Source organism: Thalassophryne amazonica, chromosome 14, assembly GCF_902500255.1.
Source record: "Thalassophryne amazonica chromosome 14, fThaAma1.1, whole genome shotgun sequence".
Taxonomy (NCBI): Eukaryota; Metazoa; Chordata; class Actinopteri; order Batrachoidiformes; family Batrachoididae; genus Thalassophryne; species Thalassophryne amazonica.
The window spans coordinates 57751915-57770096 of NC_047116.1; the positions used below are offsets into that span (position 1 = coordinate 57751915).

Sequence of the window (18182 nt, forward strand, 5' to 3'; positions counted from 1 at the left end):
TTAAAATATATAGCCCTCATGTAAAGCCTACTTCTACTCTCAGAAACTTTTTAAAATATCACTACATTTATGTACACCGCCATGTAAAGTCACATTATTTTTCCAAATACCACAAATGGTTTATATGTTGTCAACATACAAAAACATGACAAGTAATTTGTTCTGAAGGCTCTGTTGAGGCAGGGGGGAAAATTTTGGGGGCCTTTGTTTTCACAACACTGGTCAAAGACTGCAGTCATCACTGGACTGGAAATGGCTTGAGAGTTAACTCAATCATAATCATTACCCAAATACCTGATGGAATGCGGCTTTGATTATATGGTATTTTTTTTATAAAAGGTAAATATTCAATTTACAAGTGTTTGTAAACATGTTATAGCAGGATAAATTAAAGCTTAGTTGCTTTAAATTAGGCTTTAACAACATACAGTAAAGCACCTACTATTACTCTCCTTTACACCTTGTGAATGGCATTTACAGGATTCACCAACGTGATGTGATGCCATGATTACAAGATGATCAGCATCAACACACTCTTCCTTTGTGATGTTGCAAAACCACAGAGCATCACATGACCACAATGTACACAGTACACTCACAAAACCTGCGGTTACCCATTGACAACACCACAATACATCTACTTTCACTGGTATCCACCCCCCCTCAAACATCATCATAGCAATCCATTAGCCCATTAGGATATAATACACTCCACAAACAGAAAAGAATAAACATCACACAGGTGCTTTTCTTCAAGCCAAAATAGTGGTCACCAGCAGTGTGAAGTTAATCCATGAAACAAACTCATCTCCATAACCCCATTACAAAGGTACCATCTTGAGTGACGTCCTCAGTGTTCCTTCCATTTCCCCAAGAAGGTCCAGCATCGAGATTGCTTTGTTCTCCATCTTTGACCGCTTTATCCGTGTGCCTCATTTCACATTAAACAAGATTAAAACTTATTCTTAAAGTTTAGGGATGTTGTAGTTCTCTGTTGAACCAGTTAAGTAGGGATATAAAAACATTTGGATGGAACCATAAATTAAGGATGACGCCCATTCCAAGGCAAAACTTGATGTAATGGCGCCAGAGAGTAACAGTTTGGGTTCAGTTCTCCAGCCTTTTTTTGGAAAAAAGGGGAAGAAAAAACAAAATCCCCACCTCCTGTTTGTGCTCCAGTTGTTAAATACTGCTGGGGAATTCCCTGACATCCAGAAGTACGTGGACAAGTGTAGGTACGCGCATGTTTGGAATGATCACCAGGATAGAGGAGGTCACAATATGCTGCAGTGGAACCTGTGAGAGCCTGTAGAACGTTCTGCTCTCCATTTCATCTTTTTTTTCTTCTTCTGGTTTCTCTCTGGGACCTGTTGTCTGTGGAGATTGAAAAATATACAACCACAATGGACAGGCCATCTCTGAAAGCATCTGCTAGTACTGCCTAAATCATACTACAGAATCTCCCTGAGTAACAATTAGTAACCACCAAATCAGAGCAGAAACACTTTTTAAAATGTCAGAACTGCCAGTTAAAGATGACTTCTAAAGTTAAAACTTTAGATGAGTGGTAAATTGAGGCATGCACTTTTTCTGTGTTTCCATTTTATGTTTCCCATTTAACATTGTGTTTTTTCCACCAAATATATATAATTCAGGCAGCAACTATTCACAATTTCAATGGCAGCCTAATGAGCTAAGAACAAATTAGAAGCATGTTTCATTTGTTAGTCAACATTTATAAAGGAATGCTGAAGGCAATTTTTATTTAAAAGTTATTGTACTTGGCCCCACAAATCTTAGAAACATGGTGTCTAACCAGATCCTTACTCTGAATGGCATTACCCTGACCTCTAGTAATACTGTGAGAAATCTTGGAGTCATTTTTGATCAGGATATGTCATTCAATGCGCATATTAAACAAATATGTAGGACTGCTTTTTTGCATTTGCGCAATATCTCTAAAATTAGAAAGGTCTTGTCTCAGAGTGATGCTGAAAAACTAATTCATGCATTTATTTCCTCTAGGCTGGACTACTGTAATTCATTATTATCAGGTTATCCTAAAAGTTCCCTGAAAAGCCTTCAGTTAATTCAAAATGCTGCAGCTAGAGTACTGACAGGGACTAGAAGGGCAGAGCATATCTCACCCATATTGGCCTCTCTTCATTGGCTTCCTGTTAATTCTAGAATAGAATTGAAAATTCTTCTTCTTACTTATAAGGTTTTGAATAATCAGGTCCCATCTTATCTTAGGGACCTCATAGTACCATATCACCCCAATAGAGCGCTTCGCTCTCAGACTGCAGGCTTACTTGTAGTTCCTAGGGTTTGTAAGAGTAGAATGGGAGGCAGAGCCTTCAGCTTTCAGGCTCCTCTCCTCTGGAACCATCTCCCAATTCGGATCAGGGAGACAGACACCCTCTCTACTTTTAAGATTAGGCTTAAAACTTTCCTTTTTACTAAAGCTTATAGTTAGGGCTGGATCAGGTGACCCTGAACCATCCCTTAGTTATGCTGCTATAGACTTAGACTGCTGGGGGGTTCCCATGATGCACTGAGTGTTTCTCTTTTTGCTTTGTATGCACCACTCTGCATTTAATCATTAGTGATTGATCTCTGCTCCCCTCCGCAGCATGTCTTTTTCCTGGTTCTCTCCCTCAGCCCCAACCAGTCCCAGCAGAAGACTGCCCCTCCCTGAGCCTGGTTCCGCTGGAGGTTTCTTCCTGTTAAAAGGGAGTTTTTCCTTCCCACTGTCGCCAAGTGCTTGCTCACATGGTGTCGTTTTGACAGTTGGGGTTTTTCTGTAATTATTGTATGGCTTTGCCTTGCAATATGAAGCGCCTTGGGGCAACTGTTTGTTGTGATTTGGCGCTATATAAATGAAATTGATTTGATTTAAAAAGAAAGAAAAGCACAATTTTGTGCTATTCTTTATTTTTATTCTTTCTTTTTTCTTTTATTAAACCCATGTGTGACTGTGTAATTTAACCACAAGAGGGCAATGTTGCCCAATATTTTTTTTAAACTTGGCACTAAAGGAATGCAAAAGCACTGTTTTGTAAGCCACTTGCAGAATTAGTATGAACAACCTCAACAGGTATATTTGTCTTTTTGCATGAAAGTATAAACAAAGCAGTTCTCATTTTGTTCAAATCTGAAAACACTATGACCAAGTGGTAGTAATTACCAAGAGGCCTCCAACAGCATATGCCCACAAAATTTATTTTCAAAAAGCGACACAAATATTCAGAGAAGCCTCTGGAACTTGTACCATTTTCTAGATGTGTTTTCATAATAACTATATGGCAGTGCTGAAATCAATGCCTATTCCTGTAGAAGTGTTCATGAGTTAGCAACTTGCACAATGTTTTCTGGCTTTTAATAAAAATGTTTTTTTTCACTAATTGATGAACACAATAATACTAATCTGACAAACAGGACCACAAATTACCTTATAACACGGACCAATTCATGAAAGGCTTTGTCAACATTCATTGGAGGATCCTTGGCACTGGTTTCAATATAGGTTATCTGAAAAGATAAATACAAAAAATTCAAAAGAAAAACATCTTCAATGAATGCAAAAGTGATATTAGAATGTGTACTTAACATACTTCATGACCCAATCTGTGGCAAATTAGAGTTCGTTGTAAACATGAATATACTAGTTTGATTCATGACTATCAAGTATAGAAGACTATAGATGAAGTGTGTGATTAAAACAAATGCCAATCACTAGTTGACAAATACCAGCATTAAAATAAGTCATGATACTTTTCTACCCTCGACTCAAAGAAGCATGATGGAGAAGCAGTAGCTCCTATTTGGACAGCACAGTCACCAATTTCCTTAAGCATGACCCAGTCTGAGAAAGGTCACAGGAAATTTTAATCAGTGGAACTAATGCTAGCGATGAACTCCGGCATCAATATCACTAACTCAGGGATACCAACACCTATACAATTTGAGTACGATAAATTGGTCAAAAGCTCATATGTAACGGAGTCTCAAGTGGTACTGGGAAACAACTTGATTTTCAGCAGCAGTGTGTCAGGCTGCGAGTGGCAAAGATGAATCACTCTGAAGGGAAAACTAGAGTAAAACTGCTGCCAACAGTCATGCATTTACAATGAGTCAGGAAATATGGGAAAGCCAACGCTATGAAAGACACTGATCGCGTTTAGCAAAAAGTCATCTTGAAAACACTATTTCTCAAACATTACATGAGTGACAAAGCAGGACAAAGGAAAACAGCTGGTTTCTGTTGACCGTTTCTGCCACCCATTACATTACATGACAATTACTATTACAAATCCTTAATAGAGATCAATGAAAACTTGCAGCACTGTGTGCATGAAGCAGTGTTTTCATTAGTGAGGCAAAACCTTGTGCACAGCAGCCCTCTCCCACTCTTCCGCTTGTTCTTGGTAATACTGTAAGGCAGTGTTTCCCCAATTAATTTTTCTCTTCAAAATTCTAAATATAATACCCCATAATTACAATGTGAAAAAGTTTTTTTTTTTGGAGATTTTTGCAAATTTATAAAAAAAAAAAAACTACTAAGAAACCGCATGTATATAAGTATTCACAACCTTTGCCATGAATTTCAAAATTGAGCTCAGGTGCATCCTGTTTCCACTGATCATCCCTGAGATGTATCTCAAGGACGGAATAGTTTTGACTGTGTTGACTGCTTGGTTTCCAAAGTAAATGTAAAACAATGTCAACGTCCATTGAATTCTATGGCATGCAACATATAATGTACCTGTAACGTGACAACTGAGCATGACACATCTTGCAAACTATTCTTTTAAAACCCTATTAACTGAACCAGTAATTCACATCACATTTTAACAAAATTTGAGCATCTTTAACTTTTGACCCCTGTACAAATTTGAAACTGACCTTTGTCACCATTCTTGCTATATTTACCCCATAACATTCAGTCATAGAGAGTCCAAACTATACCTTTCTGGAATATTTATGATGAGACAAATAATGTGTTATACATTTCAATATGATTGGAGAATCTGTATGGATTGAATGTGATTGGTTACACCATGAAACTACAGAAATACATGATATTTCAATCCCTGAGACACATACACACCCGTACCTTACAAGAGCAAACTGATCAAATGGAATGAATGAATTGATTGCCAATGGAGGAGATGTTCAGTGTAGGACATGAAAGAGCTCTCTTATTATACTTGTGTATAGAATGCTCTTAGAGCTTATGTGCCCATTCTAACTGTAGTCTGGAGAGAATGTCACAAAATACAGTAGTTCATTTAATAGAAATGGATATATGGAAGTGTATACAATCATACAAGCCAAACTGATGACAGGGCTTATAATTGTTGCACATAGCTTGTATTTTGAAGGAGGCAATGCAAATCTGAAAGTGAAGAATCATGCTTGGGCATGGACCAAAGCAACTTTGGTCTATTCTGAGTACACCCTAAAAGAACAAAGATAACACTACCCACTACTATTACAAAGTCACATTGAGCATTTGGGGACTGATTAATTACCATGCCATTCATGGAATTATTAAACACAGTAGGGCTGAATGATGAACAGATTATGTTGTGTGGGCCGCTGAAGAGGAGGTACTGCTGGCCCACCACCACCAGAGGGCGCCCTGCTTGGAGTGCGGGCTCCAAGCACGAGAGGACGCCAGACCCAGAGGAAGTGACAGCTGTCACTCATCACACCAGCTGTCACTCATCTACACCAGTACTTAAGCCGGACTGCAACTCCACCTCCCCGCCGAGAAATCGACTACCGAGAGGTATTTTCTCTGCTATCTGACACTTTGTGTGTACTAAACCAGATCTCTCTTGCAGCCTTATTCTTGTGGACGTTGCCTTATCCGGGACTTCGGCGTGTGGCGTGACGACGACTGCGCCACACTCTCTGAACAGATAAGTGGTTAGACAAGAGCTGCACGAGTGTGATTCGGAGGTGGAGGTTCTCCTCCTGACTGTGTACAGACTGTGGACCACTGAGTGTAAGGACTTACACTCATTCATCTTGTCTCTGCTTTTTGCCAGCAGTACCAGGGTCGACAGCCGAAGACAGAGGTCACCTGGGGACTCGGGACTTGGCGGCTCCGGTGTTCTTCAGACCGTTGGTGGTGGAGGCCGTGTGGGACGCGGCCTCTCTCTCGTCGGGGTCTTCTATCTTCGAGCCTGCCCACACGTCACCTGGTGTTAATTGACTTTACAAATTCTGTGTGTTACGTTGTGTGTTGTCACAACATTAAATTGTTACCTTTTGGCTTACTCATTGTCCGTTCATTTGCGCCCCCTGTTGTGGGTCCGTGCTACGACACCTTCCCAACAGATTATGTGTCATAGCTAACTAATACTTAAAATAACAACCTTTACTTTGGGCATTTTGTATTACTGCCGTCAATCTGATAATTTACTTCTCACGTGTTAACCCGCAGCACCTGGAGGAAAAGATGAGCCAGAGAGTCAGTCTTGAGTAAAACATTAGTTTTAGGCATAAATCAGTCATCTGGATTGTTTTAGTCAACTAAGTCTACAGGGGGAGTTAAATTAGTAAAATCTTATATTCAGTCGATTAAAACTAGCCTAAACCTTAAACAATTCAGATGACTAAATTATGACTAAATGACATTTTAGTCAAGACTATGACTGAACTTTAGGTCCTGAAAGACACCTTCATGTCTGATAGTTCACTTCTTTTTTTCAACATGGAGGAAATTAGATTACCAGATAAAAATAATAAGTAAAAGGCAACTGCTGAAAAATAAGTTTCATTACATACGTTATGTTTGGCAGCCATCTCTTGGCCCTGCTCAGTGGTGACCTTTCTTAAATGAACCAAATCTACTTTGTTGGCCACTAACACCATGGGGAAGGCTTCCCTAAAACACAAAGACACACAAACAGAGATTTGTCATTCACACTTGAGTGTTTGTTAGCTACAATTTCTCTATTCAATCTCTTCAAACACATGATTGTTCTTGAAATAATGCGATTTTGTTCCTGTCAGTGTATTTCCTCTGTATACATTCTGTAGTTCATCACAGATTAATAAACTGACATTAAATAAGAAGGATGTGGGATGGAACACAATTGTGGTGCACGCATAGTTTAGTCTTTCGAAGTGGCTGGTCCAACCTCAAAAATATTATTTAGAACTTTTCCATTCCATTTCCTGAAATTCTGCAAAAATATACTCAGGAGCAACAACAGACATTTTGATTCCTATGAACACTTGGCAATTACCTTTTTAAAGAAAGATAGCTGTTTTTTGTTTTGTTTTTAAAACTTCCATGCAGTCTTGCAGATCCCGAAATGGAAGTTAAATATTATCCAGCTTCCCCTTCAGAGGTGATGGAGGTAAATTTTACCTGAGTGGGCTGAATGAAGCAGTTCAAAGTGCTATTATGGTGCAAATGAATAACGTCAGCATTACACTACAGGTTTTTTTTTTTTTTTGGGGGGGGGGGGGGGGGGGGGGGGGAGTTGAATGTTTAAGTTACTGTATTTTCTGGGCTTTATGTCTCATCGGAGTCAGCAAAATCACAATCAATATGACCTTCATTTGCTTATCATTTGTTATGGGTTATGTAATACAATTTGTTCAATCAAACAGTTTCAAACATATTAAATAATTAACCTTTTATTTCACAATAAATAAAATATTTATTAGTTGCTGACTGGAAAACTTCAGGTGGATTCCACAAGAATTCTTGAAATTACAATATTTCTATACTTGCATTCTACCCCCCCCCCCCCCCCACACACACACACACACGCATTATTTTGGTGAAATCTGGTGTTCACTGGAATAGGTATAAGGAATACTTAAGCTTTCAACATATTTAAAAATAATTTTTAGCCTTCCAATGGTCCAAACAAATGTAAATGACAAAATTAAGGCAGTTTTGTATTCGTAGAATGTCAAATGGCATCAAATTTTGTAATTATTCTGAACATGCATCATTTAATGAATTTTAAAACAAAAGTTATATCCAAACTTAAAATGTAACATAGAGTTGAAGACACTGTTGTTACTGGCTTTTGTAGCGAATACAGTGCATCTGGAAAGTACTCACAGTGCTTCACGTTGTCCACATATGTTACAGCCTTATTCCAAATGGATGAAATTAATTTTTTACCTCAAATTTCTACACATACCCCATAATGACAATGTGAATTTTTTGTGAAATTTTGCAAATTTATATACAGTGAGGAAAATAAGTATTTGAACACCCTGCGATTTTGCAAGTTCTCCCACTTAGAAATCATGGAGGGGTCTGAAATCTTCATCTTAGGTGCATGTCCAATGTGACAGACATAATCAAAAAAAAATAAAAAAATTCCGGAAATCACAATGTATGATTTTTTTAATAATTCATTTGTACGTTACTGCTGCAGATAAGTATTTGAACACCTGTGAAAATCAATGTTAATATTTGGTACAGTAGCCTTTGTTTGCAATTACAGAGGTAAAATGTTTCCTGTAGTTTTTCACCAGGTTTGAACACACTGCAGCAGGGATTTTGGTCCACTCCTCCATACAGATCTTCTCCAAATCTTTCAGGTTTGGATTTTCAGCTCCCTCCAAAGATTTTCTATTGAGTTCAGGTCTGGAGACTGGCCAGGCCACTCCAGGACCTTGAAATGCTTCTTACGGAGCCCCTCCTTAGTTGCCCTGGCTGTCTGTTTGGGCTCATTGTCATGCTGGAAGACCCAGCCATGACCCATCTTCAATGCTCTCACTGAGGGAAGGAGGTTGTTTGCCAAAATCTCGCAATACATGACCCCATCCATCCTCCCTTCAATACAGTGCAGTCGTCCTGTCCCCTTTGCAGAAGAGCACCCCCAGAGTATGATGTTTCCACCCCCATGCTTCATGGATGGGATGGTTTTCTTGGGGTTGTTGTTATCCTCTAAACATGGTAAGTGGAGTTGATTCCAAAAAGCTCTATTCTGGGCTCATCTGACCACATGACCTTCTCCCATGCCTCCTCTGGATCATCCAGATGGTCACTGGTGAACTTCAAACGGGCCTGGACATGTGCTGGCTTGAGCAGGGGGACCTTGCTGCCCTGCAGGATTTTAAACCATGACAGCATCATGTGTTACTAATGTAAACTTTGTGACTGTGGTCCCAGCTCTCTTCAGGTCATTGACCAGGTCCTCCTGTGTAGTTCTGAGCTTTCTCAGAATCATCCTTACCCCACAAAGTGAGATCTTGTATGGAATCCCAGACCGAGGGAGATTGACAGTTATCTTGTGTTTCTTCCACTTTCTAATAAATAATTATAACAGTTGTTGTCTTCTACCAAGCTGCTTGCCTGTTGTTCTGTAGTCCATCCCAGCCTTGTGCAGGTCTACAGTTTTGTCCCTGGTGTCCTTAGACAGCTCTTTGGTCTTGGCTATGGTGGATAGGTTGGAGTGTGATTGATTGAGTGTGTGAACAGGTGTCTTTTATACAGGTAACAAGCTCAAACGGGTGCAATTAATACAGGTAAAGAGTGCAGAATAAGAGGGCTTCTTAAAGAAAAAATAACAGGTCTGTGAGAGCCAGAATTCTTGCTGGTTGGTAGGTGTTCAAATACGTATTTGCAGCAGTAACATACAAATAAATTATTTAAAAAAATCATACATTGTGATTTCCGGATTTTTTTTTTTTTTTTAAAGATTATGTCTCTCACAGTGGACATGCACCTAAGAAGAAAATTTCAAACCCCTCCATGATTTCTAAGTGGGAGAACTTGCAAAATCACAGGGTGTTCAAATACTTATTTTCCTCACTGTATATATATAAAACGACAACAACAACAAAAAATCACATGTGCATAAGTATTCACAGCCTTTGCTATGAAGCTCAAAACTGAGCTCAGTTGCACCCTGTTTCCACTGATCATTGTTGAGATGTTTCTACAGTTTCATTGGAGTCCACCTGGGGTAAATTCAGTTGATTGGACATGATTTGGAAAGGCACACACCTGTCTGCATATAAGATCCCACAGCTGACAGAGCACAAAGCAAGCATGAAATCAAAGGAATTGTCTGTAGGCCTCTGAGACAGGACTGTCTCAAGGCACAAGTCTGGGGAATGGTACAGAAACATTTCTGCTGCTTTGAAGGTCAAGTGAGCACAGTGGCCTCCATCATCCACAAATGGAAGAAGTTCGGATTCATCAGGGCTCTTCCTAGAGTTGACTGCCTGTCTAAACTGAACGATCGTGTGAAAAGGGCCTTAGTCAGAGAGGTGATCAAGAACCAGATGGTCACTCTGTCAGAGGTCGAGCATTCATCTGTGAAAAGAGGACAATCATCTCTGCAGCAATCCACCAACCAGGCCTGTATAGTAGAGTGGACAGATAGAAGCCACTCCTTAGTAAAAGGCACATGGCAGCCGATCTGGAGTTTACCAATAGGCACCTGAAGGACTCTGAACATGACAAACAAAATTCTCTGGTTTGATGAGGCGAAAATTGAAATTTGTGGGGTGAATGGCAGGTGCCATGTTTGGAGAAAATCAGGCGCCATGCCTACAGTGAAGCATGGTGGTGGCAGCATCATGCTGTGGGGATGTTTTTAGTGCTAGGAAATGGGATACGAGTCAGGATTGAGGCAACGATATGGCTCAGCCAGAGCCTAGACCTGAATCCGATTGAATATCTCTGGAGAGATCTGAAAATGACTGTGCACCGACACTCTCCATCCAACCTGATGGAGCTTGAGAGGTGCTGCAAAGAGGAATGAGCAAAACTGCCCAAAGATAGGTGCATCAACAAAGTACTGAGCAAAGGGTGGGAGTACTTATGTAGATGTCTTTTCTTAGTTTTTTTATTTTTAATAAATTTGCAAAAATCAATCAATTTTTTTTTTATATAGCGCCAAATCACAACAAACAGTTGCCCCAAGGCGCTTTATATTGTAAGGCAAGGCCATACAATAACTATGTAAAACCCCAACGGTCAAAACGACCCCCTGTGAGCAAGCACTTGGCTACGGTGGGAAGGAAAAACTCCCTTTTAACAGGAAGAAACCTCCAGCAGAACCAGGCTCAAAGAGGGGCAGTCTTCTGCTGGGACTGGTTGGGGCTGAGGTGTTGTGAAAGTGTGAGAGCACGGACCCACAACAGGGGGCGCAAATGAACGGACAATGGATAAAGCCAAATACAACACTTTACTGTTGTGAAAGTGCACAACAACAACAGATTACAATATTAGATAAGCTCAAATACAAAATGTCATGTGGGCAGGCTCGAAGATAGGAGACGTCAGTCCGAAGTCGAACCGGAACCACACGATTTCCTCCGCCACCAAACCCCGGGAATACTGGAGCCGCCAAGTCCCGAACTCCCAGGTGGCCACTGCCTCCGCGTGTCGGATCTGGTACTGCTGGCGATGAGCAAACACAGTTAGAAGTGGGTGCGTGTGCACCCAGCAACACGTATGGTGGGAAACCACCTCCACCTCTCGTCGAAAAAAGGAACAGAATAAATGCGGTCCAATTCACACAAGCAACAGTTATTCAAAAAACACAGTCAGCTGAGAAGTTACCTCTTTGGTAGAGCAATATCTCAGCAATGAGGTGGAGATGCCGTCTTGCTGATATACCACTGTCGATCCGATGACTGATGACAGCTGTCGCCGGTGATAAGTGACAGCTGTCACCCCGGCTGCTCCTGTGAGGAGGCAGCGCCCTCTGGTGCCTGGAGCCCGCACTCCAGGCAGGGCGCCCTCTGGTGTTGGTGGGCCAGCAGTACCTCCTCTTCAGCGGCCCACACAACAGGACCCCCCCCCTCAACGGGGCTTGTCCGGGTGGCGGCGGTAGAAGTCGGCCAGGAGGGCCGGGTCCAGGATGAAGCTCTTCTTCACCCAGGAGCGTTCTTCGGGGCCGTACCCCTCCCAGTCCACCAAATACTGGAAGCCCCGGCCCATCCGTCGGACATCCAAAAGCCGGCGCACTGTCCAAGCCGGCTCGCCATCGATGATCCGGGCAGGAGGTGGTGTCGGACCCGGAGTGCAGAGGGGTGAGGTGTGATGCGGCTTAATCCTTGAAACGTGGAACAGAAGTCCAGGACTGCAGCCCTAGCTTCTGGTGGGACGTAAAGTCTGTTCTTCGGTCCAGTTCCGGGGTCCGGGCTTCGTGTCAGGGCCTCCCGGACGGTTCTCTCTACGTCCCAGGTGAGGGTGGCCACGATAGTGGACTCCGGGATGATGGGTTCCGGTGGATCCGACAACTCCGTTTTGACTTCGTCTTCATGTACCCGGGACAAAGCATCCGATCTCTGGTTTTTGGTCCCGGGACGGTAGGTGATCCGGAAGTCAAAACGGCCGAAGAACAGTGACCAGCGGGCTTGCCTGGGATTCAGCCGCTTGGCGGTCCTGATATACTCCAGGTTCCGGTGGTCAGTGAAAACCGTGAATGGCACGGACGTTCCCTCCAACAGATGTCTCCACTCTTCAAGAGCCTCTTTCACCGCAAGGAGTTCTCGATTGCCGACGTCATAGTTCCGTTCGGCCGGGGTCAACCTGCAGGAAAAATAGGCACACGGGTGAAGGACCTTATCGGTCTTCCCGCTCTGGGATAGCACAACTCCTATCCCTGAGTCCGAGGCGTCCACTTCAACCACTAACTGGCGGCTAGGATCGGGCTGCACCAGAATGGGTGCAGACGAGAAGCGCCGTTTCAACTCCTTGAACGCGGCATCGCAACGATCCGACCAGGTGAAGGGGACTTTTGGTGAGGTCAGGGCTGTCAGGGGGCTAACTACCTGACTGTAGCCCTTAATGAACCTCCTGTAAAAATTAGCAAAGCCGAGGAACTGTTGCAGCTTCCTACGGGTTGTGGGTTGGGGCCAGTCTCTCACCGCCGCAACCTTGGCCGGATCAGGAGCGACAGGAGATGATAAATCCCAGGAAGGACAAAGACGTGCGGTGGAACTCACACTTCTCGCCCTTCACAAACAGCCGGTTCTCCAACAACCGCTGCAGGACCTGACGTACATGTCGGACATGGGTCCCAGGATCCGGAGAAAAGATGAGTATATCGTCTAGGTACACGAAGACGAATCGGTGCAGGAAATCCCGCAAGACATCATTAACCAAAGCTTGGAACGTCGCGGGGGCGTTTGTAAGACCGAACGGCATGACCAGGTACTCAAAGTGACCTAAGGGGGTGTTAAATGCCGTCTTCCACTCGTCTCCCTTCCGGATCCGAACCAGGTGATACGCATTTCTAAGATCTAGCTTGGTGAAGATTCGGGCTCCATGCAGGGGCGTGAACACTGAATCCAACAGGGGCAACGGGTATCGATTACGAACCGTGATTTCGTTCAGTCCCCTGTAATCAATGCATGGACGAAGTCCGCCATCTTTTTTACCCACAAAAAAGAAACATGAGGGAGAGAACCAGGAAAAAGACATGCTGTGGAGGGGAGCAGAGATCGATCACTAATGATTAAATGCAGAGTGGTGCATACAGAGCAAAAAGAGAAAGAAACAGTGCATCATGGGAACCCCCCAGCAGTCTACGTCTATAGCAGCATAACTAAGGGATGGTTCAGGGTCACCTGATCCAGCCCTAACTATAAGCTTTAGCAAAAAGGAAAGTTTTAAGCCTAATCTTAAAAGTAGAGAGGGTGTTTGTCTCCCTGATCTGAGACAGGGAGACAGAAAAAATAAAAACTTTTTTTCATGTTGTCATCATGGGGTATTGTGAGTGGAATTCTGAGGGGGAAAAATGAATTTACTCCATTTTGGAATAAGGCTGTAACAAAATGTTGAAAAAGTGAAGCACTGAAAACTTTGCACTGTATAATCAAGAGCATCCTCTTCAATTTTCAGTTGATTATATCTGTCGGATGTTATGATAATTTCTTCGATCATCAGTTCACAAAATAAATAAAAAAATAAAATAAAATAAAAAATCAGCAGTGTATCAATGATTTTTTTTTTGTTTGTTTTAATGTTTTTGTGTTCCTGACTTCATAACTTAAAAAAAGTGTTAAAATAACACACTAGGGTAAATACATCTTGTCATATACTTACTTAGGCAAGAGACTCAAGCACTTGCATTCTTTGTAGTGTCTCTACACCTACTCTATAAAATACAAATTTTATACACTTTGTTCTACATCACATACAGTTAAATATGAAGTTATTTGTGTGTTCCCAAGTAAAATACACATATCTAATTGTGTAGTATCTTTCATCGACATGAAAGGAGAAGATTAAATTGCATGACATCCTGTCTCCTCGCGCTCTATGACTGCTGGGATAGGCTCCAGCCCCCCGCAACCCTTAATTGAACTAAGCGGATGAAGATGAGTGAGTGAGTGACATCCTTTAAAACACTTTATATATGAAGCTTATATTCATTGTACTGTTTGCTCTCCTCAATTAAAATTATATGTCAGGGTTCCTGTGTAAAAGCTTTTTCTGCGCAGTGTTTCACAGCTTAGCCACTGCAAACTACCTGTCTTTAACACGAAGTATGAGTTGATGGAATCTGTCAACATGTTCAAAGCTGGCTTTGTCCGTCACAGAAAAGACAATGAGGAAGCCGTCACCAGTCCTCATATATTGCTCTCTCATTGCACTAAACTCCTCCTGCCCAGCGGTGTCCAGTACTAAGAAGACAGAAAGACAAGTATGACAAAGAAGAATGCTGCCAAATTGTTAAAACACACGCACACTAGTACCAGACATGAGTTATTTTCAAACACCTCAAGAAGGAAAAACAGCCATTAAGTACCATCAGATTCAACAAAACTGGGTATTTATTAAATACGTTCACACACACACACACACACACACACACACACACACACACACACACACACACACACACACACACACACACACACACACACACACACACACACACACACACACACACACACACACACACACACACAGAACAAAAATCTAAATGCAATACTTTTGTTCTTGCTCAAATTTTTCATGAGCTGAACTCAAAGATCTAAAACATTTTCTTTCACAAAAGACCCATTTCTCCCAAATATCGTTTACAAATCTGTCTAAACCTGTGTTAGTGAGCACTTCTACTTTGCCAAGATAATCCATCCCACCTCACAGGTGTGGCATATCAAGATGCTGTTTAGACAGCATGATTATTGCACAGGTGTGCTTTAGGCTGGCCACAGTAAACTCTGAAATGTTCAGTTTTATTACACAGCACAATGCCACAGGTGTCGCAAGTTTTGAGGGAGCGTCCAGTTGGCATGTTGACTGCAGGAATGTCCACCACAGCCAAAGGTGTTTCAGAGAATTTGGCAATACATCCAACCAGACTCACAACCGCAGACCACATGTAACCACTCCAGGACCTTCACATCCAGCATGTTCTCCTCCAAGATCGTCTAAGATCAGCCACTCAGTCAGCTACTGCAGCAATCGGTTTGCAGAATTTCAGAGTGACCTTTATTGTGGCCAGCCTAAGGCACACCTGTGCAATAGTCATGCTGTCTAATCAGCATCTTGATATGCCACACCTGTGAGGTGGGATGGATTATTTTAGCAAAGTAGACAGGTTCAGACAGATTTGTGAACAATATTTGAGAGAAATAGGTCTTTGTTGTATACAGAAAATGTTTTATGTGTTTGAGTTCAGCTCATGAAAAATGGGAGCAAAAACAAGTGTTGCATTTATATTTTGCTCAGTGTATATATACACACACACACACACACATATATATATATATATACACACACACACACACACACACAAACACACACTATACCCAAAAGTATTTCGACAGCACAGAAAAATCAATCAATATTATCAGACATTTTCTGCATGACCATATGGCAGAAGCATGACATTTTTTTCTCCCCAATGAACAGTTTTTAGTTCATTCTTTCCTTTTTGATGTTTTCTCGTTTGAAGTTTCCTAAGAAACAAATCATCCATCTCCAGTTTTCCAGAAAACCACCTAGCAAATTCAAGTCTCCTTGCGATTTGCGGGGGGGGGAGTTAGTTCGCTCTGACACTGAATTTTGTATGGAAAGAGATGCAAGTCAGCCCTTAGGACGTACTGCACAGAACGTGACGATTTTTGTTCTCTGAATTAGGGTCAACCGTGGAATTTTTCCCAGACTTTAATGTCTTGGCTGGTACTGATAACACACACACAAAAACTGTAAAACTTAACTTCATCTAGTTTCCCATTTCTTTCCAGAGCTGGACATTTCAAACACAAGTAGCGAAAGAATGACCACACAGCAAAAACAGATGCATAACTTACCAATTTTAAATGTTTTCATTCTTTTAGGGCGCTGCTCTTCAACAGTGTACAAACACACAGTAAAAATAACCACAAGAATGTCACTAAACACCATAATACATTTCATTATATAGGTCAGTCATTCTGAGACCCCAAAGCTCCACAGAGGCTCAACTTTCCATTGACTACCATCTGTAAGATTCTCCCACTCCTTCTGGATGGATGGGCGTTTGGTTAATGACAAATAGCGATGTATACCTAGATTCATATCCAGGATCCTTCTAAAAGACAATACTAAAAATGATCTGGGTCCTGGTTTGCCTTAAATTGCAAGACATGCATTCCTTTTCATAGTATCTTTTTTAACAGTCATTCAAACACACTGGTCATCACAGAAATTTGCAAATAGAAGTAAAAGAAAACCATTTCTGAAGTTTATACAAAGACAGAATCTCAGATAATTTGTGGTCAACATCAAAAGCACGCACGTCTGTACTCACCATCCAGTATTGCCCACTGTCCATCTATCTCTGTGTGCTTAAGATACGAATCTTCTATTGTGGGGTCATAATCTGGCACAAAGATCTTTTGGAAGAACTGGATGGTAAGGGCACTCTTTCCAACGCCACCATCCCCCACAACCACCAGCTTGTATGTTGGCAGGTTGTCACTTGGCACAGCACTGGTCGCCATGGCTGCTGCAGTAATGACAGGAAAGTTGGGAAGTAGGCTGCTACACACCTGGCTAAAAGAAGAAGGGGTAGGGATGGTGAGGGAGACAAGAAAGAAAACAAGTCAGCCAAAAAGCAATTGAGGAAGAGAGAGGAGTGGGTCAAATTTTGTTGCAATGCTTTTACATCACCATAGAGACGGCCTACAGCAGGGGTCTTCCCAGTCCTCGAGAGCCAGTGTCCTGCACCTTTTAGATGTGTCCCTGGTCCAACACACCTGAATCAACTGGCTGAATTACCTCCTCAGTATGCAGTCAGGTTCTCCAGGGTGCTGCTGATGACCTCATTAAGTGACTCAGGTGTGCCGAAGCAGTGGCACATCTAAAAGTTGCAGGACATCAGCCTTTGAGGACTGCAGTTGAAGACCCCTGGTCTTCAGGTTCAACTGGAGAGTTCATCACCCATCAGTTCCACCCACATCACATGATTATAAAGTTAAGAGTAAAGTAAGATTCTTTTGCAAAGGCATATAAATAGCAGTTAGTTCTCAAAGACTTTTTTCTCCAGAAATAAAGCATTTCCCAACAGAAAACTCAGATCAACATGAAGGGAAGAAGAGTTCAGGAATGGCGTGCGAATGCAATTACTGCAGTTTTGTGTCATCTTGAACTGAATAATACTGAGAACACTGCCACATCAAGCAACGTTGTAATGTATTGTTCAGGTACACTGGTCAAAGTGGGGATACATGGCCACAAAACAGCTAATTGTTGACTTTGTATAAAGCCAGTTAACGGGCGATGATATAGTTGAATCAGAAAAGCTGCAAGGACACTTAGTCCTGTAATTTGGGGGTGGTGGGTGAAAATAAATAAACAAAATGACATTAAGGTAAGAAAATCACGTTTTGGCGGTGTCAGGGATGGGGATGTACTTTATTTTATGCTCTTTGAAATGTCTACACATAATTTTACATTATTTACCATTAGTAGCTGCATTCAGAAGAGCTGAGTTCTCTCAATTCAACAAAAATCAGAAAACTGTTTTGTTTTTCCTGATTCAGAGCCCCATCACATGTCCACATTACTCCAGACATCTCGAATTAATTTTTCGACTATGTGCCGTGTTCAAACTGGAGGCCAAGATGCACGCCACCTTAGTGGCTGCAGGGACAAAGAAATTAGAGTTTGTGTGGCAGGCTGTGGTGGTGTGTTTGCGCCACACTGATTTCGGCAATGGATGAGTGAATCATATAACTGC

The 18182-nt window shown here is 41.9% G+C and overlaps 1 protein-coding gene across 1 annotated transcript in view; it reads right to left on the reverse strand.

Moving 5' to 3' along the window:
• Window positions 1–398: 398 nt before the first annotated feature.
• LOC117524370 (ras-related protein M-Ras) overlaps window positions 399–18182 on the reverse strand; it is a 46743-nt gene continuing 28959 nt past the window's right edge. The window contains exons 2-6 of the mRNA XM_034186131.1: window positions 16752–16992; window positions 14481–14634; window positions 6799–6898; window positions 3452–3531; window positions 399–1374 (exon numbers count right to left, since the gene is read on the reverse strand). Of these exons, the coding sequence (XP_034042022.1) occupies window positions 1275–1374; window positions 3452–3531; window positions 6799–6898; window positions 14481–14634; window positions 16752–16944 (627 nt within the window). The 5' untranslated portion in view covers window positions 16945–16992 and the 3' untranslated portion in view covers window positions 399–1274. The remainder of the gene's footprint in view (window positions 1375–3451; window positions 3532–6798; window positions 6899–14480; window positions 14635–16751; window positions 16993–18182) is intronic.